The sequence below is a fragment of the Notolepis coatsorum genome, assembly GCF_963971535.1.
Source record: "Notolepis coatsorum genome assembly, chromosome: 13".
Lineage (NCBI taxonomy): Eukaryota > Metazoa > Chordata > Actinopteri > Aulopiformes > Paralepididae > Notolepis > Notolepis coatsorum.
The window spans coordinates 59456426-59480385 of NC_140177.1; the positions used below are offsets into that span (position 1 = coordinate 59456426).

Here is a 23960-nt window from a genome sequence, read left to right on the forward strand (position 1 = left end):
GTTAGTCATTATGCCAATTCCCAATCCCCTTCCTGGTCGTTGCGCACTCTACCCCCTACCGTCGGTCTGGGAGGGCGGAGACTATCACATGCTTCCTCCGACACATGTGTACCCAGCCCACCACTTCTTTTCACCTGGCAGCGCGGACTCTCACTGGGAGAGTGTAACGTGTGGAAGGTCACACTACCTCCCTCCAGATCCTTCCCTCGCTGTGCAGGCGCCCCGACCGAACTGTAGGAGTCGCTGTTTACAACGACCCGGACCCACCCACCGGCTTCCCTCCCGCTGACTCTGCCAATCGAGCCAGTATGACGGCCGGCCAAGCCGGAGGCAACGCTGACAGCCGGATTTGATACCAGTGTCTCTTGCGTTGGTGACGAGCGCTTAGTCCGCTGCACCACCCAGCCGCACCATTTTAAGTATTTTTATACTGCACTGGATGTAGTACTTTCTACTCGAGCAGCGGTACTATACTATAATAACCTAGTCTGACAAATAACACTTAGTGTGATTTATTGGTTTCCTGGTTGCACCTACACTACATGCCACTGGTCCTGAATGCACGCTCTACTTTAAATTCTTTAAATAGTGTTTACTCATCACATATATATATATATATATATATATATATATATATATATATATATATATAGCAAAGAACAGAAACATGGCAATGTAAAATGTTTTCAGTATTGGTGCAGCAGGCCTAGTACAGTGCAGTGTGCTTGATCCTCTCCCACGTTCTCCCTCAGGAGTTGTCAAAGATTGCTATGCCTGTGATCTTTAATGAGCCCCTAAGCTTCCTGCAGCGCCTGACGGAGTACATGGAGCACACCTACCTCATCCACCAGGCCAACACCTCCACAGACTCCCTGGAGAGGATGAAGGTACAGCCGGTGGTGCCCACACGTTTTCTCTTTCCTTCTCTCATAGGGCTTTTCATAGAGAAAAGCTGTGTCCGTCCCTTCCCCCCTGAAATGTAATGTAACAGCTGCCTGGTATCACGGGTCAACGTAAAAGATAAATAGATGCTCCTCTCGCAACAACGTGGATCCCCTCTTGCATTGACCATGAGAGGGGAAAAAGCTAAGCGGTTTCGTGTGTTTTTCCTCCCCTTTGTCCTGTTTACATGTGCTCCCGTTTCATACCACTGTTTATAAGCCGATCATTGAGCTAATTATATACAACTGGTCTTTGGTTTGTAGTGTGTAGCAGCGTTCGCCGTGTCGGCTGTAGCATCACAGTGGGAAAGGACCGGGAAGCCCTTCAACCCACTGCTGGGAGAGACGTATGAGCTGATCAGGTGAGACCAAGTGTGTGCTCTCTCATTTTAGTGACGATGCACAGGCATTCTGGAGGGCAGGGGCTCAAGTTCATGTTCATTTGTTTAGACTAATTATTAATGTTGTTGTTTTTGTTATTATTATTATTACTTCGATTATTATTGTTATTATTATCTTAATATTATGAAAATAGTTTTATGAACTTATTTCACTTTATTTTTGTTTTCGTGTTTTTTTGTTTTTATCCGATGATTTAATGAGTTGAGGCCCAGTATAGGCCCATCTGGGTCTCTTGCCTCTACTCGGCACCTTTATATACACTTTCTGTCATGGTCAATGTTTCGATTTTTTACTGCTTTGCTGAAATGGTGCGATTTAATTTTTATTTTTTTTTTATTGGTCTTTTTCCCCCTCCATTTTTTCCTCCGATTTTCTCCCATCCCAATGCTAGTCGTATGCCAATTCCCAATCCCCTTCCCGGTCGCTGCGCACCCACCCCCCACAGTCAGATCATCTGGGAGAGTGGAGGCCATCACGTGCTTCCTCCGACACACGTCCAGCCAATCAACCGCTTCTTTTCACCTGGCAGCGCGGATCCTCCCTGAGAGGGCGTAGCGTGTGGAAGGATCACACTATCCCACTCGGGTCCTATCCGCGCTTAGCAGGCGCCCCGACCGAACTGTAGGAGTCGCTGTTTACAACGACCCGGACCCACCCCGCCAGCTTCTCCCACCCTCTAATACAGCCAATTGTATTAGTGTGAACGGCCAGCCAAGCTGGTGACAACCCCGGAGCTGTGAGCTGGATTCGCACAGGCGAATCCAGCTCACAGCTCCGGGGTTGGTGACGAACGCAATCTCTGCTACGCCACCTAACCGCGCGATAAATTTTTTTTAAATAATGTATACGTTATCTGAAATGATTAATAATAAAAAAAATTTAAAAAAATCTAACCCTGACTAACCTTACTGTCATGCACTTGTCCTAATAAACTAACCTACACTGTAACACGCAACACTTGATGAACATTGTTACTCAGCTGATAGAGTTGTACCCTTCTTGCTGTCTTGTCGTACAGAACTTGTAAGTCGCTTTGGATAAAAGCGTCAGCTAAATGATAAATATGATAATGATAAAAATTATTAAATCAATGAATTAATAAAAAAAAATAATGACATTGCTTTTGTTACCGGCCCTCGGTCGGAGAGAATTTGTGAATAACTTGCAGTTTGTTTTTGCCCCCCCCCCACTCTAGAATACTGAAATAATATTCGAGGTTTTATGTGACCTGTGACCATTATTACCAACCCTGCCTCTCTTCCCTCCCGTCAGAGAGGATCTGGGCTTCAGATGGATGTCTGAGCAGGTGAGCCACCATCCTCCAGTCAGCGCCTTCCACGCCGAGGGCCTCAAGGAGGACTTCCTCTTCCATGGTTCCATCTACCCCAAGCTCAAGTTCTGGGGCAAGAGTGTGGAGGCAGAGCCCAAAGGAATCATCACTCTGGAGTTACCCAAGTGAGTGTGGAGGCTGTCCCGACGGAGGTTCTCAAACGCTTTCATGTCAAGGACCTGCAAATTGATGGATATTATCCGACTGCAAACCCCCATTTCATAAGGTTTTTGTCCCATCCGAGAAGATGTGGGGGGTTTAGTCCAGAGATCTACAGTGTGTCTATACTGTGACTATGGCCTTGGTTACACTAAAGGAAAACAACAACGTTGTATTTTCGAATTATTTCATTTGCATGTCCAAGTTAAAAGGCAATGCCGTTTTAGCTGCCATTTTCGTTTTCCTACCGGCAACGCTCAAAGTTTTTTTTTGTTGTTAACACTATGATCGCCGTGGACGAGTTTACACGTCATTCCTAGCCATGCTCATTCTGCCGAAGACGCCGTAACTCGTCTTTGATGTCAATATTTCAAAAATCTGTCATCGAAATCATATTTCCTTTCCGCAGCCCTGAGACACACTGCAAAGCTCCACTCAACTCTCTAGCGGTTCAAGAGCGCCATCTGGTGGCCGATCGGCAGATCGCCAGCCGGAAATTAACCTTTGAACCGGTAGTGCTCATCCATATGTGGTCCGGGCACTCGCTATCGTTAGAGAGACTCCGTATTGACACAGTGAACATCGATCGGTGCAAATAACTTGAAAAAACAACATGATTTGGACGTATATACTATTATACAACCTGGAAATGGATCTGGCATTTCTCCATCCCATAATAGAAAGAATTCTGTTCCACGCTCATCTGCCAGCGGCGCGAGGAAGCCACGGTAAGATTCAGCGTTATATTCTAACGTCTTCTATACTAACTGATCTGATGAACATATGACCCACACTAGATGAATCATCTAACGCTGCCCACGGAATTATAACCGATCCCCCGCCCATCCGGTCATCATCAGATGATGCGTAGAAACTTCTAGAACCACGTCCAGTTGAATTTTTTTTATCTCGCACAGATTCCTACCAAACTGTATTTGATCATCAATATAATGCATTTAGGGCTATAAATCACGTTCTGAAGAAAGCTGCAGAAAACGATAAAAACATACTTATACTTTAGACCATATTTTAGTATGAATATGTGAATGAAAAAGTTTAACGTTGCTACACATAGAATTTAAAAAGTTATAGCCCTGCAAAGAAGGGGAACTTCTCCATAGACAAATAGAGCTGGCGAGGGATGGTAAATTATGAATTTAACCCATGGCGATTAAAGTGTTAAAACTCCTTGGAACGGTGGCATGTAAACAAAGCGGCTCGGATACGGAGCCGTTCACGCCCAACGCCCATGCGCACTAGACACAGACGTCCGCGTGCCCTTGATATTACAGATGATGATGATGATATCACAGAACGCTGCTAGAACAAGACGCAAATATTATTGCTCAAGATGTAAAATATGCATAAAAGATAGCCACTTATACTATTCTGAGAAGATCATTCATCTGTATCGCAACCGAGTCACAGATTTTGTCGAGGCAGGTAGCATTATGTCGGGAAAAATAGACTGTGTATTTTTTGTCCACGAAAAATTCAGCCTCTAATAAATATGATTGCTCAAGAGTAAAAGTGTCTCGAACATTGGCTATAGGCTTCTACAACAATTGAATAGGCTAATTGTTTTTTCAGCCTGTTATTCGTTTTAACTTCTTTAATTCACATTTCTTTAGTTTGAAATAATGCAACTGTAAGCCAATGTTCCGAGACATATTGCCTTTTATTTGTAATTGTTAGGCTATTTGAATCCACCATTTAGGGCTAAACGGTGGATTCAAATAGCAGCCTAACCAATAAAAGGGTGTATGTCTCGGAACATTGGCTTGCAGTTGCATTATTGCAAACTAAAGAGATGTGAATTAAAGAAGTTAAAACGAATAACGGGCTGAAAAAACAATTAGCCTATTCAATTGTTTTAGAAGCCTATAGCCAATGTTCGAGGCAAACTGTTCTGAAGGTCCAGATTAATGATTAGACTTAAGTCAAAAAGACACGGCAGGCCACGGATAATAAACTATCGATTTATATGGAATTCGTTAAACGTATCCGTTGTCTTACTTATTATTAAACATATTATTTATTTCTCCCAAATGAAGGTTCCGAAAAGTCCGTCTCCGTCACAAGCGCAATGTAGGATAGACCGATAGACTGTAGCTCTCTCCCCAACGACACGGACACAGGTCGGTTCTTTATAAACGGGCGTTTATTATCTTGGCCTCATCATCACAACTCCTTGTCCCTCTCACGCCGTGAGAACTATATTTATTGAATGAACACAGTACGAATGCAACGGTTACTTACAATACAAAGGCGCTTAGCTCGCGCATCAAACTAGATTAATTTGCTCAAAAGAAATAAAATACCTCGTTGGCCGCTTGTCAAGAAAAGAGGCTCTTGAGTCCTTGTCCTTGCTCTCTCTTTCCACGGTTAAATGTGATGGAGATATATAAGAGATATATCTTTACACTGTTATTATATGTCCTTTTATCACGCTGTATAGACAGCGTGAGCTCACGCACCTGCGTATTGTACTAAATGTGGGGCGGGAGAAAAAAGGCTGGTCCAATGTGTAATTTACGAGAGAGCAGGTTTTGCTTGTGAGCTGTGATTGGAAATGGTATCATAATATGAGTTTAAGGAGAAGTGGAGTAACGTACTCCGACATAGATCTGCCGACGTGCAGAAAATAATGGACTGTGAAGAGACGTTGGCCTGAGTTCGGTTGCGTCTGTAATATTGAATGATGCCATAATTCTCTGCTGTGCTTTTAGGCACACTTGCATGGACACACGCGCGCTCTGTGCTCTCTCTCTCTGTCTGGCTTGTGCACGCGACAAATACCCACGCATACAGGAGACAAACGGCGTCTAACCTGACTGCCATAAGGCAACGTTCAGAAAAGTGAAAATTAAACGTTGTTGGTTTCCTTTAATGTAACCGCAGCCATATGTGTGTGTATGTGCACACGGAGTGGAGCATAACAAAGGAGAGTGACTGACACCTATCATGTTCTGTCATTCGGCTAAGTAACCCCCTCAGGTACTCCTGACTGTCCCGTGACCCCACTCTGAGGACCACTGCTGTACTATCTACTACTGCTGTGGTCTCTTTTTTATTATTATAATTTTTTTATCTATTTATTTTCCTTTTTCCATTTCACATTTTACCAAAACACAATACAGTAATACAATAATACACCAGACACCACAGGACAGTACTTCAACAATAATAACTACAATAATGACGAGACAATCAGAAGTAATACAAATAATAATAATTACAGAATATAAAGATTAAATTGTATTATATTATTACAGACACCATAAAATACTATTCCTCCTCCACTCCCACCCCAGGACCCCTCAGGACCAGCACCCCGATCCCGCTTCGCTGCTAGATCATGGCTTTAACTTTCTCGGCCGTTGAAACCCATAGTGGTCTCTTTTTGTTATCTTGACTACAACTAATAAAACATTTAAAAAGGGATAAATTACCATAGTAATTAAATCCAAAGTTATTTGAATGTTTAGTTTGCTCTTCTCCTGCTCCCTCGTAGTCTGTTCAGATATAATGAAGTGTACAGCTGGACCAACCCTACATGTTGTGTTGTCTGTTCAGATATAATGAAGTGTACAGCTGGACCAACCCTACATGTTGTGTTGTCTGTTCAGATATAATGAAGTGTACAGCTGGACCAACCCTACATGTTGTGTTGTCTGTTCAGATATAATGAAGCGTACACCAACCCTACATGTTGTGTTGTCTGTTCAGATATAATGAAGCATACACCTGGACCAACCCTACATGTTGTGTTGTCTGTTCAGATATAATGAAGCATACACCTGGACCAACCCTACATGTTGTGTCCACAACATCATCGTGGGCCAACTCTGGATTGAGCAGTATGGCAACGTGGAAGTGATCAATCACAAGTAATGGACAATCCCTCTCTCTCCATCTGTGCTGTGTTCCTTTTTGTGTGCGTGTGTGTGTGTGTGTGTGCTTGCTTGCTTGTGTGTACATGAGCATATGTGTGTTGAGAGTGCAATTTGTGAAAGAGAAGAAACAGAGGGGTAGGGGGGGGCATTTAAATATTTTTTATTTATTTTCATGTAGGCCATAAAGAATAATAGTTATATCCATATAAAATGCCCACATCTCATAAAACGATGCAACAGAAAGTAATTTAATGTTTAGTTTGTTTGTTTACGTTTTTCTAAATCAAGGTTTTGCCCTCGAGCACTTGCAAAGAGATTACATTAATAAACATTACATAAAACAGGCCATGTTTTACTTTCAAACAGATGATTTCTGAAATATAAAGCAATGGTTTTCTGCTCCCTTTTCATCTAGTAGGCAACATGACCAAATGCAGGACAGCATACCAAGCATATGGGACAGTAGAGTAATACTGCATACAATATGTAAGAACAAGGTTTATATAATGTATAAAGCATTTGATCTAGTGCGGCTGGGTGGCGCAGCGGACATTGCGCTTGTCACCAACGCAAGATACACCGGGTTCGACTCCGGCTGTCTGAGTTGCCTCCGGCTTGGGCCAGCCGTCATACTAACTCAATTGGCAGAGTTAGCGGGTGGAAGTCGATGGGTGGTAATCTGGACGTTGTGGACAGTGACTCCTAGAGGTCGGTTAGGGGACACCTGCATAGCAGAGACAGGAAAATGGCGGGGGTAGTGTGAGCCTCCCACACGTTACACCTCGCCAAATGAGAGAGTCCGCGCTGGCAGGTGAAAAGATGTGACAGGCTGCCTCCACATGTATCGGAGGGGACATGTGATGCAAGGCTTCTATCCTCCCTACAACCGGCTAATGGGGGGCATAATGGGAGCAACGTTCAAGACAGGGGAGGGGAGAATTGTCATGGCTAAATTGGGATGGGAGAAAAATAGAAAAAGAGGAGAAAAAAGTGACAAAAAAAAAAAAGCATTTGATCTAAATATAGCTAGATTAAGTAACACATTTCTTTACAGCACAGTAGGCTAAGTAGGTCAGATAGGACATGGCTAGGTAGCAAAAACATTGCAGAACCTAACATACATTGTAGGCTGATTATGTCAACTTCATAGTAGTTACTGGGCCATTACCTCTACCCAGGGAACAAAATAAACTTTTTGACTTACCAGCCATTTGGCTGGTAGATTTTAAAAACTATCAGCCAGGCAGATTTTTTACCAGCGAAAAATTATAAATAGCTTTTTAGTATATCGCCATGTGTTATTATTACTATATACAGTAATACTCTCATATGCTATTTTCAATTAATATCATAAACAACATAAGGAATATTAGCATACTTTTTAGTGAACTGAAGGAATGAGTCTGCGTTAATAGTTTTAAATGCAAATAATTTATTGAAACATAGAAGTGGGGTCGGGAGGGACACACACACACTGTTTCAACTCACCACCCTCGCATCATATTGTAGTCTAGTCTGTCTTCAAACTTCCACTCCTCTCGAAACCTTTTTATATTTGAATATCAACATTATCTGTCCATCCTCAGTAATCCTCAGTTTACTATAATATACTCCTGACTGACTTCATCGTCTTTCCAAACGCACGCACACACACAGAGAAAGGGAGAGTGCGCCCCCCCCCCCCCCCATTTCCCTTTCCCCAGTCCACACTGTCTGCTGTTCTCTATGGCTCTGCCTCTGATCAGGATTAGCTTGTTAGCTTACGCTAACGTAACGTTCATTTCGGGCGATGTGGGCATAAAGGAATGGCGACGATGCAAAGGGTGTTAGATGCATTTGACCCGTTGTTATTTCGGGTCGCAAAATAGGGGCACTGCTGTGTATCGCTGCTCGGCTTTAATGCGAGCAGAAGCACGGACTGGGGGCGGATATGACTCGCGGAGTTGCCACAGGTTTTTTCAAAATAAGAGTATCATATGAACCGAACGTTGCTAGCTGCTGGAGCCATAGATATTATGACTGGAGTTGCGCTTGGGGCGGAAATGAGACCCGCACAGGATTTTCAAAATAAGAGTATCGATATGAACTACATGCCAGGTGGCGGGCAGATTTAAGGTTTGGCGACTAACAATGAGAGGCCATTGGCGGTTGGCGGGTACTTATTTTGTTCCCTGCCTCTACCAAAACATGCATTTGGTAAATCCAAGATACAGTAAAGGTTTCACCACCATAGAGAGAGCATCGCACTTGGACCGACTTCAATGTTTGCCTAAGCCACTTAAACGTAGGGATTTGGAGCTCGATATCCTTCAGTATCATCCCGCCTTCACTGACAGTCTCTCTCATCTCCACCACTTCCCTTGTACACCATGAAGCACATGTTTGGCTGTAGTGTCAGACTGTAGCTACTCTACCGCAACACAGCTCGCGGTAGCTTCTTGGAGAGAGACAGACAGACTCTGGTGTGTAGCCTGCTGACGACTTTGAGCAATTCACGTGTTCATTATGTTTAATTTAATGCTAGAATGAACGATAGCCTATTACAAACTAGCAGAAGGGGGGAATTAATCATATCCCGCTGGTGATAAAAACGAACGACCAGTGGCAGAGATGTGAAAAGCAGAGGTAGGGAAACCCCCCACCCCCATTCCCCCTGGCACGTGTGCGTGCGTGCATCAGTGTGTGTATCTGCACTGTGCACTAGCATGTTGGATCTACTTTGATATCCAGCTTATTGATGATGGGGTACAAACCTGGGACAGTTGGCTGCCATTAGAAAGGCAGAGCGAGTGAGCAGGGAGGTAAACGTTTGAAAGCCTTGTCTCACAGCGGGGAGGATCGGTGAAAGAGAATCGGTGAACACAGGCTGTCATTCTCTTAACACAGGACCGGGGAGAGATGCAATTTGACGTTCAAGCCATGTGGCCTCTTTGGCAAAGAGCTTCACAAAGTGGAGGGCTACATCCTAGATAAAAGGTATCTGTATCCTTTCATTACAGATTGACCTATCTCGAACCCTGCCCTCAATCACAACGGGTTGCGATTGGAGGATGAAGAAAAGAGGGCGGGGCTTGAGATATGTCAATTGATTCGTGAACCCTCTCCTGTTACGTATTTAAGTAGTAGTCAAGGTATTGGGTGGATTTTGTTGTGAATTATTTGCCAATGACTTTGAATTGAATAGGATGCAGTGTACAATGAAACATGGTAAAATAAGGCTAAATTCACCCATCATTGTTGTTAAGAGCTATAATCCTCACCGATGGCGCTTCAGATGTCGGGAGATGCCTTAAGCTCTGTGTATATTGTGCATGGTTGTGTGTTTGCAGCAAAAAGAAGCTCTGTGCAATCTATGGCAAGTGGACAGAATGCTTATACACAATAGACCCAGCCTCCTTTGACGCCCATAAGAAGGCTGACAAGAAGAATTCAGAGGGGAGAAGAGGCAGCCAACCGCCTCAACAGGTATTGTAGTGCACTGCTGAAAAACACCCTAAACACTAATGGGTGCTCATTGGCATATATAGGTCCACGGCTATAGTGGGTCATAAATACTGTGGTTCCTCCCAATGAATGAATGGCATTTACACATTTTTATGACGTCTCTTGTGGCCTTTTGATTTGAAGCTAGAGTCCTTCATTGGAATTGATCATTTTAACACTTTCAGAGCCACTGTCGTACTCACCTGGCTGAATGCCAGCACCCACTTCAATGATGGCGTTGTGAACGCATAATCTCTGTCTTAAATTATGGCTATGTGTCTAATAGGGCTGACCCCTATTAGTCGATTAGTCTACTAATCGGTCGAAAGGAGCCGTAGTCGACTAGCCAACCTCTTAGTAATTACAAATTTTTGTATCATTCTTTCCAAAAGAAAAGAGGCCTAGAAGCGCGGCTAACGCTAATGGCACGCATACCAGAGGCTAACTGCCTACGAAAACAGGTACGGAGGCACTGAAAGAGGATTTCACCCATCTAATGAACACACTAGACTAGACAAATATCAAGATGTATCCATCAGTGGACCAATTGCATGCTTTTGCAGAGGACAAGAAGCCTTCAGTCGACTCCTTCAGACATTAAGCACCCCCCACTGCCCAAATGGAATGATACATTTTTTTTTAATTCTAAATATTATACTTTTTTTTTTGTAATTTTTTTTTGTCGTCGACCAATAGTCGACTAACGGCAAATTTTGGCCAATCATAGTCGACCATCCAAATCCTTAGTCGGGGACAGCCCTAGTGTCTAATCTGCCCGTCGCTTATCAATGACTTGTTTGCAGTCAACATTGTCGAAACGGATTGTTTTTTAATCGCTTCATTTCCGTTTTATAGCATTTTGAAAAGCCCTTGTTTTTCAGGAAAATATAAAGATTCCGTGATAAACGGCATTTACTGGAATATTCTGGCATACACAAACGTTGTCATTTTTCGGCCTATTTATGAATCGTTTTCAAATAAACGCTAGATTATCGATAGTATATGTGTACTTATGCACGCTATAGAAGCGGGCTGAAATATTGATTCTCTCATTTCCTGATCAGCGGCACACACGCACACACACACACACACATATGGGACACGTTGATATATCTGTGAAAAAAGCTCTGATTAACCCAAGACTGGTAAATAGATTCCTTACCTCAGATCAGATGTTATCCAAAAAGATTATTCCAATTCCTGATCGCCATTCCAAATATCGATTGTGTTTATTGATTCAGCGTTGGGTGCTGGAAATACATAATCCACGCTGTTCTGGGGTCGGCGATCAACTTGGGTCTCTTCAGTTGGCTTGACGGAAAAGTAAAATGAGGAAACTGGCCCGCCCCCCCCCCCCCCCTCCCCCCCATCAGTCTAAACTAATGGGGTGCAGTTACACAGGGAGAGACGATAGGGGGCGGTATCATCCCAATTGAGCTCAGAGAGCCTCTGCAGCACTAACCTGAGGCTCGATTGATGAAATATGAATTCAAATCGCCAATAATAATAAAAAACGACAAACAAACGCTATATAGCGTTGGTGGCATTCATAGGTCACAACTGTACATATCTGCTGAACCAAATGATACAGTGATTAGCTCCATTACAGACTGCTTACTGGCAATAAATAAATGGATGAGTAAGAACTTCCTGAAACTAAACGAGAACAAAACCAAAATTCTAATTATCGGCCCCAAAACTAAAAAAGAAACATTAATAAAGAACCTGGGAGGACTAACCCCTTGGATCAAATCTGAGGTCACTAGTCTCGCGGTCATCATAGATTCAGAACTGAACTTCAATTCTCATATTAGCAAAGTGACGAAAACATCGTTCTTCCATCTCAGAAATATAGCAAAACTACGACCATTTATTAATCAGAACGATGCTGAGAAGCTAATTCATGCATTCATATCTAGCCGGTTAGACTACTGTAATGCACTTTTCACAGGTCTCCCTAAGAAAACCACAGAGAGGCTTCAGCTAATGCAAAACTCTGCAGCCCGACTGCTAACTAGAACCAAAAGGAGAGAGCACATTAGTCCAGTCTTAGCTGCTTTACACTGGCTTCCTGTAACATTTATAATTGACTTTAAGGTCCTTCTCCTTACATACAAAGCTCTAAATGGACAGGGACCTAGCTACATCGCCAACACTAATAAATTACACACCAGCAAGAACACTGCGATCATCAGCTGCTGGACTACTAGAGGCTCCCAGAAACAGTCAAAAGAGGATCGGTAATGCAGCCTTTATCAACTATGCCCCAAAACTGTGGAACAAACTACCCTAAAACATCAGAGAAGCCAACTCGCTAGACATCTTTAAAAGACAGCTTAAAACCTATCTCTTTGCTCAGGCATTTCACTGTGGGGTAATGCAGGCAAATATTTGAAGATAGATATCTGCTACCACCTAGTGGCAAGGGGAAATATTATTATAGAAACATCAGGGATATCCTGACACAAATTGTACTTACCTGCACTATTCTTACCCTGCCTACTTTTATACACTGCCTATCAAATTCATGTGTCGGTTATCACACGTTTTACTTCTTACTGATGACTATTTTTAAACTGAATCATTTTAAACTATTTTTATTATTTGTATTACTGAATCAAACTGTAAACAGAGAGCCTATTGGGATGCTAGATCCTAATGTGAAACACTGTGCTGTTGTATGTTAAATACCCTGTTGTATGTCCGTTCTATTTTAAAATGTTTAGACTATTTTTAAACTGAATCATTTTAAACTATTTTTATTACTTGTATTACTGAAAACTGTAAACAGAGAGCCTATTGGGATGCTAGATCCTAATGTGAAACACTGTAATTTACCATACCTTGCTACCTGTCTACCTTTTTTATGCTCGCTTATGCCTGTATTTTTTACTGTTGTGAAGCACTTTGAACTGCAATCTCTGTATGAAAAGTGCTATACAAATAAAGTTATTATTATAGGTCGGCATGAACTAACAACAAAACGCGTCGCTGGCATCCAAAGTGTTAAAGAAAACATTTAACACCTTCACCATCATGGAGTGCTCATCCTTTTAATATTGTCTGTTTTCATAGAAATGTTCTCTGTTTCAGTATTTTGTGTGCTCTCACTATCTTGTTTTTATTTGTGTTTTAATGTTGTTCTGTAATGCTGCCTTCTTGGCCAGGGTCCACTTGAAAAAGAGGTGCAAATATCTATGTGATTACCCTGGTTAAATAATGGATTAAAAAAACAAACATAGTGACTGAAGCACTAGCTGGTTATGACTTACAATTAGCACAGATTTCAATGGTGAAATCCGTTTACTGCTCAGATGCTGAGAAAATAGTGAAAAGATGAGCACATTTTCAAACCGGAGGTGTTCCAAACCAATACTATACAACTAGAACCACACATTTTGCTGCACCCAAAAAGCATGCTGGGATGGAGGGAGGGAATCTATAGCATTGCTCTGTGCTGACCCCCTGGAGTAGTCTTGGTGGCAGCATTGGTGGTAAAAAGGTGTACTACACCAATGACTACATGAAAATCAATGGAGAATGTTGGAAATTAATTCCCCCAAAAATACTTCCCGTTGCCTGATGTGAAACATATTCCCACACACTCATCCTTGTGCCTCTGTAACGTTCTGTGCCAAAGCACAGGCTGATTGGCCCTATAGCAAGATATTGCGCAGATTCACACACACACACATCCACAGACACTACCGAATACATAATGTAAAAATATTAAATAAAACTAGAGACCACCACAGGTTATACATAATAGAGACCACCTCCATCCCTACACAGGTTATACAATAGTTAACTATGCAATTAATAATAATAATAAACTATTATATCTTGTGATAATAACTAATATCTTATGAGCTCCATTGAGCTTATATTATGGGAGTTGGGCTGGGACAAGAGAAAACCGCCCTAATAGCGATGCATGAAACACATTGAAATGAAACCCATACAAGCTCCTCTGGTTGGGTATGACCAGTGCTGCGAAGTCCATAGGCGGTCGAATTTCAAAAGCAAATGAATGATGCTTGAAGAATTGTCGTCTTGAGTACTCATTCAGGAGTTGGCCTTACAGGTGTTTAACTAGCTGCATAAATATTATAAATACTCTTCTTCTAGTTCTGCTTCTACTACACGGATGCATACTGAATCAAATGGATAACCTTGAGTATTGACCCATAACTGTGTGTGTGTGACTCCAGAAGGGTGTGGATGAAGAGCCAGAGGACATGCCTCTGCCTGACGCTGAGACTGTGCAGGTCATCCCAGGCAGCGAGCTCATCTGGAGGATCGCCCCAAGGCCACACAACTCAGCCGAGGTAGGAGGACCATACAAACGCTGCGGTTACTGGAGCCTGCTATAGGTATGCTACATTATCAGCACCCACTGGGTTTTCCAGTAGAATACTGAGAATACTTATTGTCCTGTTTATGTAAGAAACAACATATAATATCAAAATCAGAAAAATAAAGTGTATTTTAGGGCATTTCTCCTTTTATATAGATGGATATGGTAAGTATTTTACCATACAGGCAATAGACACGGTGCAAAAAAGAGCAATCAGAATTGTGAATAATGTAATGATAATAATAATAAACTTTATTTGTATAGCACCTTTTCATACAGAAACTGCAGCTCAAAGTGCTTCACAACAGAAAAAAGACAGGCATATAATGAGCACATAAAGTGCAGACATATAAAATCACAGTTTTTTACATTAGGATCTAACATCCCAACAGGCCACCTTGTTTATGGTTTGATTCAGTTTTAAATAGACAATAATAAAAGGAGCAAGATAAAATACACTGAGTAAAATAGTGCAATAGTGCAGTTCAATAAAATTGTAGAATAGATACAAAATATATATATTTTACAGTGCAATACAATAGTTCTGGATTACTGTTCAACAGTTCAAAGTCGTCTTTACTTTTTGATATCAACAGTTTAAAACTTGCCAGTCTTCCCTCCTGTTTGATACCCACTATGACCCTTTGAACCTCCCACCCAGGGCAAACCTCCCTCTCAGGGTGCAGTTCCCTCTCTCAGGGTGCAGTTCTAGGCCTGGGTCCTACACAGTTTTAAAGCCTGACAGTATCTTGTTTGATACCCACACAGTTTAATACCTGGCAGTTTTGAACCTGTAATAAAAAGCAATAGACAGAGTAAAATAATACAGTACAATAATAGAATAGTAGAATAGATAGTAAAATTATGCAATAGAATGGACAGAGTAAAATAGTGCTACAGTACAATCAACAGCGGGGTGTATTAGAAGGCTAGGGTGGAAAGGTACGTTTTTAGCTTATTTTTGAAAATATTAAGAGATCTAGCTTCCATAATGTCCATAGGTAGTGTGTTCCATAACTTTGGTGCATAATTTGCAAAGGCTGCATCCCCGATTTTCCTTAGACTGTGGCTTGGAACCTTCAATAGACCAGTAGTAGATGATCGCAATGTTCTAGGAGGCACATAGCTGACTAGAAAATGTTCAATGTAGCTTGGTCCTGTTCCATTTAGTGCTTTGTATATAAGACGGAGGACCTTGAAATCAATTCTAAATGTTACCGGAAGCCAGTGTAAGTTAGCTAATACAGGACTGATGTGGTCTCTCCTCTTGGTTCTAGTTAGTAGCCTAGCTGCCGAGTTTTGAATGAGTTGGAGTTGTTCTGTGTTTTTTTTGGGAGGCCAGTGAGGAGTGCATTACAGTAGTCAAGTCGGCTTGAGATAAAGGCATGGAGCAGTTTTTCAGCGTCTTTTTGATTTATAAACGGCCGTACCTTAGCTATGTTTCTAAGGTGGAAAAATGATGTTTTTGTCACCTTGTTGATGTGTGATTTAAAGCTTAGGTCTGAGTCTATTATAACACCAAGACTTGTAACTTCGGGTTTGATCCAAGGAGTAAGTTGCCCCATATTGCTCTGTAACATTGCTCTTTTTGTTATAGGACCGACTAGTAGGATTTCAGTTTTGCCCTCATTTAATTTTAGGAAGTTGTTCGTCATCCATTTGTTTATTGCTAAGAGACAGGCGGAAATGGAGTTTATAGCTGTGTGATCATTTGGTTCAGCGGAGATGTACAATTGTGTGTCATCTGCGTAACTATGGAAACATACATTGTGCTTTCTAATGATGTCTCAGAGTGGCAGCATGTATAGTGAGAATAATAATAGACCAAGGCAGCTCCCCTGTGGAACTCCGAAGTAGGTGTCATGTTTCTCAGAAGAATGATCTCCAAGCCTGACGTAATATTTTCTCCCTTTGATATATGTTCTGAACCAGTTTAATACATAGTCAGAAAGACCAACTAACTTTTCTAGACGATTTATTAGGATATCATGATCGATGGTGTCAAACGCTGCGCTTAGATCTAATGGGACGAGAATTGAGACTTTGTTTGCATCAGTTTATTCTGAGGTCACTAATTATTTTTGTAAGAGCAGTTTCAGTGCTATGGTGCGTTCTGAAGCCTGATTGAAATTCCTCCATGATGATGTTTTCTTTGAGAAAGGAGTTTATTTGTATTGAGACAATTTTTTCAAGTATCTTGCAGATTAATGGGAGGTTGGATATTGGCCTATAGTTGGTTAGTACATTACTGTCTAGTTTGGGTTTCTTTAGTAAGGGTCTTACGACAGCTGTTTTGAATGCATCTGGGAAAATACCTGTCGGAAGCGATGTATTTATAATATTTAGGACATGACTTGCAATACTCTCGAATATTCGCTTAAAAAATGCTGTGGGTATAGGGTCAATACAGGAAGTGGAGGAGTTACATTCCATGACAGTTTTGTAAAGCTCAGTTGATGTAATGCAAGCACATTTTCCTATGGTTACTTTTTCGCAGGGTTCGTAGGAGGTTATGAACACACCAATGGACTATTTCTAAAGTCACAGACATTGAAATTTTGGGATTTAGTGGAATTCAAAACTGCACAAATGGTGTATAAAGCAAGACATAATCTACTGCCAGGCAACATCCAAAACATGTTCATAGATAGAGAAGGGGGACATAACTTAAAACAGCCGACTGTACACACCACTATGAAAAGCGTGTGCATATCTGAAGTTGTGGAATCATCTACCCGAGGCGTTAAAAGAAAGTAAAAATACTGCTTATTTCAAAAGGAAGTTCAAACACTTTATTCTTGAAGTATGCCATGGATGGTTAAGTGTTTCTAAATCAGATGTTCAATTGTTCAATTGTTTTGCTTGCTGTTTGTTGTTAATTATTCTTTTTTTGTTTTGTTTGTTGTTAATGAAGATCAACGATAAGCGTAATGACACTATTGCGTGTGCGCACATTGGGATATCGATGCTGAAACAATAGCTTGTGCAGCCCTAGTGCATAGACCAGTGTACCATGAGGTTGTTTACTGAATCGAGAAGTGGCATGAAATAATCATGTGCATTAATCACTAAATGCAATTCCTGACATCCTTGCTAGCTTCCTTAAGTCAGTGGGCCAGTACTAAATATACTTAACAACATGCTTCTACGGGAGGGTTTCCCAAACCTCTCACAAATTTATTCACATTAGGCAACGACCCCAATTTCGTAGGCTTTTATCCCAGGCACCCCGCCTGAGCAGATCTGTCACTAGACATGATTTTGTCCAGAATTCCATTACTGTAACACGGATAAGAAAGTCAAATTGAACTTGTAGAAGAACCAGTAATTTTCACACATTATCTTACAGGGCTAACTTAGGGGGGGGGGGTGTAGTGAAATTGAACTATTCCTCATTATAGAGACCCCCTGGAGCCCCCTCAAGGACCCCTGGAGGGTCCCCCGACCCCTGAACTACTGCTTTAGCGTACCCCATACCAAACCAAACTGTACAGAACAATTTGAATGGAATAACATAACAGTACTACATTGGTTTGGGTAAAAAAATAAAAGAGACAAATGGAAGAACGACAGATTCCACAATAGGATGGGGAGAGGAAGAGATGTTTTGGTACTGTAGGCGTTACTGATTCTACTCCTATTCGGCTTCTCATGCATCCTTGTTATCTCCGTAGATGTAACATACTTCTCAGTGGTTTTGATTCTCCGCCTCGTCTCTTTGTGGCAGTTCTACGCCTTCTCTACGTTTGCCATGCAGCTGAACGAGCTGGAGAAGGATATGGAGGGATCCATCCCCCCCACAGACTGTCGCCTCAGGCCTGACATCCGCGCCATGGAGACCGGAGATATCGGTACGGTATGATGGGGAAAGCATCATTAAAATGACCTTTTTCCCCCTTAAATAACCTAAATATGTCATGGGACATTGATTGTGTTATTTGATGTGGAAATCAGCAGACCCAATGTACAATGGATGTGGAGGTTTAGCTTGATAATGTCTTGTGTCTTAAGATTCGGCCAGTGCAGAGAAAAAGAGGCTCGAGGAGAAACAGAGGATGGCCCGAAAGAATCACTCAAAATCGAGCGACGAGTCTAAAAACAGGTTAGTTATTGAGCAATGTCGTCTTCTCCTGGAGCACCCTTCGCTTTGTGTTGAGACAGTGCTACAGCAAGGTCTGCTTGGCTAATTACCTCCCCTGTTAGTCTTGTGCTATCCCCTACACGCCATCCCCCCATTGTTGTCATTCAGAAGGAACCCTGCTCTTGGCCCAATGTTTGATTCATTCACTCTTGTCCGGGTTTGCTCTGCTGTCTTGCCCGTTAAGTTGGTTTGGTCTTTTCATGTATTGCACTATACTGCCACCTTCAGGACAGCAGGCACAACTGCTTTTGTATATGTTACCATACCATATTGTACATGATCATTCTTCATATAACAGATTAACATCATACCTACTGTAGCAGCATCACCATTACGCCCGTAATCACAAAGAATGTCCATAAAGGCATTAATGTAATGGAAACAGTGTTTGGCCTATAATACCGTATGTCATTGTGTCTGTGAATATGGGCAATTTTAAGTATGTTAACTAGAAATTCTGATCAAGTAGATAAAATATCTACTGTCGACCGCAAAAGTGCATGGTAAATCAAAAGGAAAGTTATTTCCTGAGATTAATATTCAAGTTTGAAGTGAACCCTTTCTTTCAAATGAAGGGGCTCTGCACATGTACACAAATGTACCAAAAATACAACATACACACAACATAACTCCTTGTACATAATGTTTGCGTGGTTAACACAGACCGGTTCTAATGAGAATAAAAAGAATGGTCATCTAAATCTAATTTTGGTTTGACATGTGGTTATCGTTGCCAAACTCTGTGTGTATTAACACGTTTGGATGTTCCCTGTAGGTGGTTTCACCAGGGACCCAACCCTCACAACAAAGCTCAGGACTGGCTCTACTCCAGCGGCTACTGGGACAGGAACTACTCTCAGCTGCCTGACATTTACTAACATACTGAAACACACACACATAAATACCACACCTCTTCAACCTCGTTCACACTCCCTCTGTTGTATTATAGGGCCCCTGGTGGCCTGTGAACCCACCTGAAGCTCGGCAGAAACAGAACCATGTAATGGTTTCATTGTAAAGGTTCAGACAGGAAATGGGCCTTCACAAGGGAAAATATGCCGTCTGAGGACTTAAGATGTGTGTGTCCATGTAAGTGGGGCGAGGCTGTATGGCTAAGGGGTGCTGAATAACACCAAAGGGCATATCAAATCTGCAGCTTCCATACAGATCTCATCAGTGTCACTAAAAGCACAATGACAAAGCCCTCTTTGGGCCTTTTTAGTTATACGGTCCTTGACTACTATTACATAGACGTATTCGGGGATAAAGTAGGGCGTAGTCTACATTTATCATATTACATAGATGGGAGTGTATTAACATGAATGTGAATCTAGTTCTCCCAGTGCTGTTACTGGACGTGGGAAGCGACGGCATCACTCACCTATAGAAAGCAAAGCTTTGTAATGTCCATTTTTAGCTCAGGCTTGTACCTGTACTACTAGTGCTGTACTACTTCCTGGTTCTAGAGTTCATATGTGACTGTAAACTGTCGTTCCAGTCATTACTGTACGTCTCCACTGCTGTTGGCTTTCAGAACCCATGTTTGAGGACATATTATATTTATGTTTTGTACATATTGGATAGAGGAGCTGATTTACTCTACTGAGCTACAGTACAATGTAGAAGTGTACTCAATAAATGTGAAGCCCTGTGCTGTGTGTAGAGAAGGGTGGCATTGCACATAAATACCTCTCTTGACTCGATGGCACTTAGTTCTTCCGATTGTTAAACTAAAGCAGAGCTCTGCCTCTACACCCATATAAAGATGTATTTTTGTGTGTGCGTGTGTATAAAGGTTTTGCCATAGAGAACTTTAATTCTGGCTGTTCTGTGATGTACAGGTGCATACCATAGATCCGAAGAGGCCTTGCACAGAATGTTTGTGTGTAGTTGTCCCCGCCATGGTAATTTATTTTTACTGTGTTGATTTATGCTAAATATATCAACAAAAACATAATATTTGGTGTCTTATTACTGAATCTTGTAAACATGTCACAGTAGAATAGTAATGGCATGGTTTTCTAGTGTTTTATGTACTCTACCGCTGCACAGAAATTAGTAATTTTCTTTCGAAAGTGGTTACCAATGGTTACAGGGAGCCATTCTGGAAGAAAGAACTACACTACCATTCGGTGCAAGGCCTCTATTGTATCTCACTCTAAATTCACACTCATGCCATCACTTGGACTATGCCAGCGTTAGCTGTACCACCAAGAAGCTCACTATGTTCGCAACACTGATGACATTCCCATGTGAATTAGTTGCGGTAGCTTCTTTTTATTAGAATTTCTAGGATGATCATGTAAGATGCAGCGCAGCGGACTGGGCCTGCGGTAACGCTCTGTGCACATGCATGTTTTATCTATTCCCCACTCTCTGTGTATGTCATTACAGAATAAAACAAATAATTTCTATTGTTGCTAAATAAACTCTTAATGTTACATGACCCTGTTGTTGTCTTATTTATTTACTTCCCCTACCCCTAATGCCGGGATCAGACTACACAATATTTTTGTCTTTCACCATGTCAGATTAGGTTATCATAGCATCATAAAAGATTGCTTCGTCGGGGAGGAGGGGAATGGTTTGGACTCATTTTGAGAAATGGTCAAAGAACGCATTTCAGCAGGAATTGTCACTAGAAGAAAAAAAAGGGGGAAATCTTAACATGCTAGACTTTTCTTCAGGGTGTCGTGGGACGTCCCAGATGCCACATCACTGTTCTTAAATTATGTCACACTACAAGGGGTGTTGGATGCAGCAGTTGTGATTGGAGGATGAAGAAAAGAGGCTGGACTTTGAGATGGGTCAATTATGGTATTTCTGTGTGAAGATGAAATGGAAGGGGGTTGATATTTCAAACTAGCACAGGCTTTCCCAACTGGGGTATTGAAATGGGGTCCCTTGATAATGTTAAACTAAAATGACTAATCATTATTACATTGCGTTTTCACATTCGCCGAAATGCTTGCTTGTGATTGGTCAATAGCGCTCGTCAGAGGTCCGTTATTACTCTATAACGGACCTCTGCCGAACAATAATGACCGCTGTGCGCAGCTGTAGCAATCAAGCCCACTGTCATCAGTGCAATCAGACCACAGACCTGCCGGCTGCCGCCCCGGTGATGACAGCGGGAGCGACGGAACAGAACTGCGTCTGCATTTGATCTCGTCTTGTCGATGTAAAATGAATTGGGTATATTGTTAGTAAGTTAGCCATGTAATAAGTGGGATAATGTATAGCCTATACTCTGTCATTGTCGCAAAATAATTGACCTTCACTGACGTTTAAAACACCTCAGTGCGGCGGCTCGGTATTTTAAACTCCGTGTCTGTCAATTATTTTGCGACACTGACCTCGTAGCTATACATTATCCCTTACTTAAATGTCTGCTGTGAACACCGCCATTACTTCCATTCACTTTGGGGACCAAATCTAAATATCATACTTCTGAAGTATAAACAAACTACTGCTGTGAATATTTAAATAAAGCATACAATTCTCAAAGGTAAATGTTTGTTTTGTCATTTGATGAGTCTTTACAGATTTATGAGCTTTGAAAAATAAAAGCAGATCGGGTCAATTTGTTGTAGGTTTGAGTGTGCCATGTATCTTTGAATTGCATGCAGTAGAATGTTTGTGGAGTGGTTAACATGGTTACATGCTGCCTTGCAATAGGAAAGATTCTAAACAAATATATTACACAGAATAATATTGCTGTATTGTTTGTTTAGAATTCAAGAAGTATGATATTTAGACTTGGTCCTCAAAATGAATGGAAGTGAATGAGGAGCCTGGATGGCTAGTGCTGCCTTGCTGGCAGAAATGTTCCAAACATGCTGACTGTTGGTCAAACTAGACCTCAAGTGAGAAATAGTTAATTTACTCATAATTTGAAAATGGCAACATTTGCTTAAAAAATGGTGTATGTGAAGTGAATGAGGAGCCTGACACCTGGGAGGAATGGTGGCGTTGACAGCAGACAACATGGGACATCAGCAGTAGTCACTAGCCTACTTGTAGATTACTTACAAGGGGTTTATTTATCCCATACATACCAGGGCATACAGTGAAATGCGGTTGGCCATGCCCGCTACGATTGTGCAAGAATACAATAGTAAATAAAATAAGTAGAATAGACATGTTAATAAATCCTGAGATAATTGCAATACAATGTTGAGCTACGACTTAAAGACACTGGGTCCTATGTACATACTACTATACAATATACAGTTTTACTTCTATGTCCCTATGCTATACTTGCTATTACTAACTATACTATGCAATAATCACAATAAGTTATTTTCTTAAAGTGTCCTTAAAGGTAAGACTGCTAATTTGAAGTTCTACTAAAGTGAAACGTCCCTTAAAGGCCAACCTTCATGTTGTATTTTTGTTCAATAAACAATGTGGACTAGGCCAACGGTGACTTTCATGAAGAAGGAAAAAAAAGTATTGAAATTGACCCAGTTTTAGCGTTTTTATCAAACATTTTGTCTGCCCAACACAATCACCACGCACGTGGATATTTTAATCAATGGTTCATAACGTGCGCGTGTAATCGAAATGATGTCGTCACAACAGGTGCAGGGCACCAGGGGGCTCACCAGGGGGCTCTGAGAGTCACACACAGCTAGTGGCAGGCACTGCAGGCAGAGAGCCTTGCTACTACTAGCCGAATGAAAATGTATCTGTTTCACCTAACAACACTATTGCTCCGTGATCATAGCCATCCATCTCTAAAGCTAACCACTATTTGTAAAAGCCACAACCACGTTACCATATTTGTAATAATGTAAATCATTGTGTCGTTGTACATATTGTGTATACACCGTTAGAAGCTAACATAGCTTAGCTTGGTAGCTATTGTGCTAACAACATATCCCGACATCCGGCTTGCTGGCCGGCATGAACGCCCGACACAAAATGGTTCTCTCCTCTCTGTACACCCCCGTCCCCACGGGTACCCTGCCGGGGAGCCCATGGACGCGACAACGGCGGCAGCCGTAGGGTGCTCGAGCCCGCCGTAGCGCTAGTGGTACACGATAGCTATAAGCTAACTAACGCTACAGGCTCAAACACCCTACGGCCGCCGCTGTTGTCGCGTCCACAAGCTCCCCGGCAGGACACCCGCGAGAACGGGGGCACACAAAGAGGAGAGAACCACCCCAAATCGAGCACTCATGCTGGCCGACAAGCCGGACGCCGCGGCACGTTGTTAGCACAATAGTAGCCCACTGTGATGCACAGA

At 41.9% G+C, this 23960-nt stretch overlaps 1 protein-coding gene across 1 annotated transcript in view; it reads left to right on the forward strand.

Annotated features, from left to right (window-relative positions):
• Positions 1 to 21026, forward strand: part of LOC311239369 (oxysterol-binding protein-related protein 1-like) — a gene marked incomplete at its 5' end in the record, with an annotated part of 75973 nt that extends 54947 nt beyond the window's left edge. The window contains 10 exons of the mRNA XM_084327676.1: positions 753 to 887; positions 1206 to 1303; positions 2616 to 2798; positions 6615 to 6722; positions 9615 to 9704; positions 10058 to 10193; positions 14423 to 14539; positions 18296 to 18419; positions 18580 to 18670; positions 19485 to 21026. Of these exons, the coding sequence (XP_084183802.1) occupies positions 753 to 887; positions 1206 to 1303; positions 2616 to 2798; positions 6615 to 6722; positions 9615 to 9704; positions 10058 to 10193; positions 14423 to 14539; positions 18296 to 18419; positions 18580 to 18670; positions 19485 to 19587 (1185 nt within the window). The 3' untranslated portion in view covers positions 19588 to 21026. The remainder of the gene's footprint in view (positions 1 to 752; positions 888 to 1205; positions 1304 to 2615; positions 2799 to 6614; positions 6723 to 9614; positions 9705 to 10057; positions 10194 to 14422; positions 14540 to 18295; positions 18420 to 18579; positions 18671 to 19484) is intronic.
• Positions 21027 to 23960: the final 2934 nt, after the last annotated feature.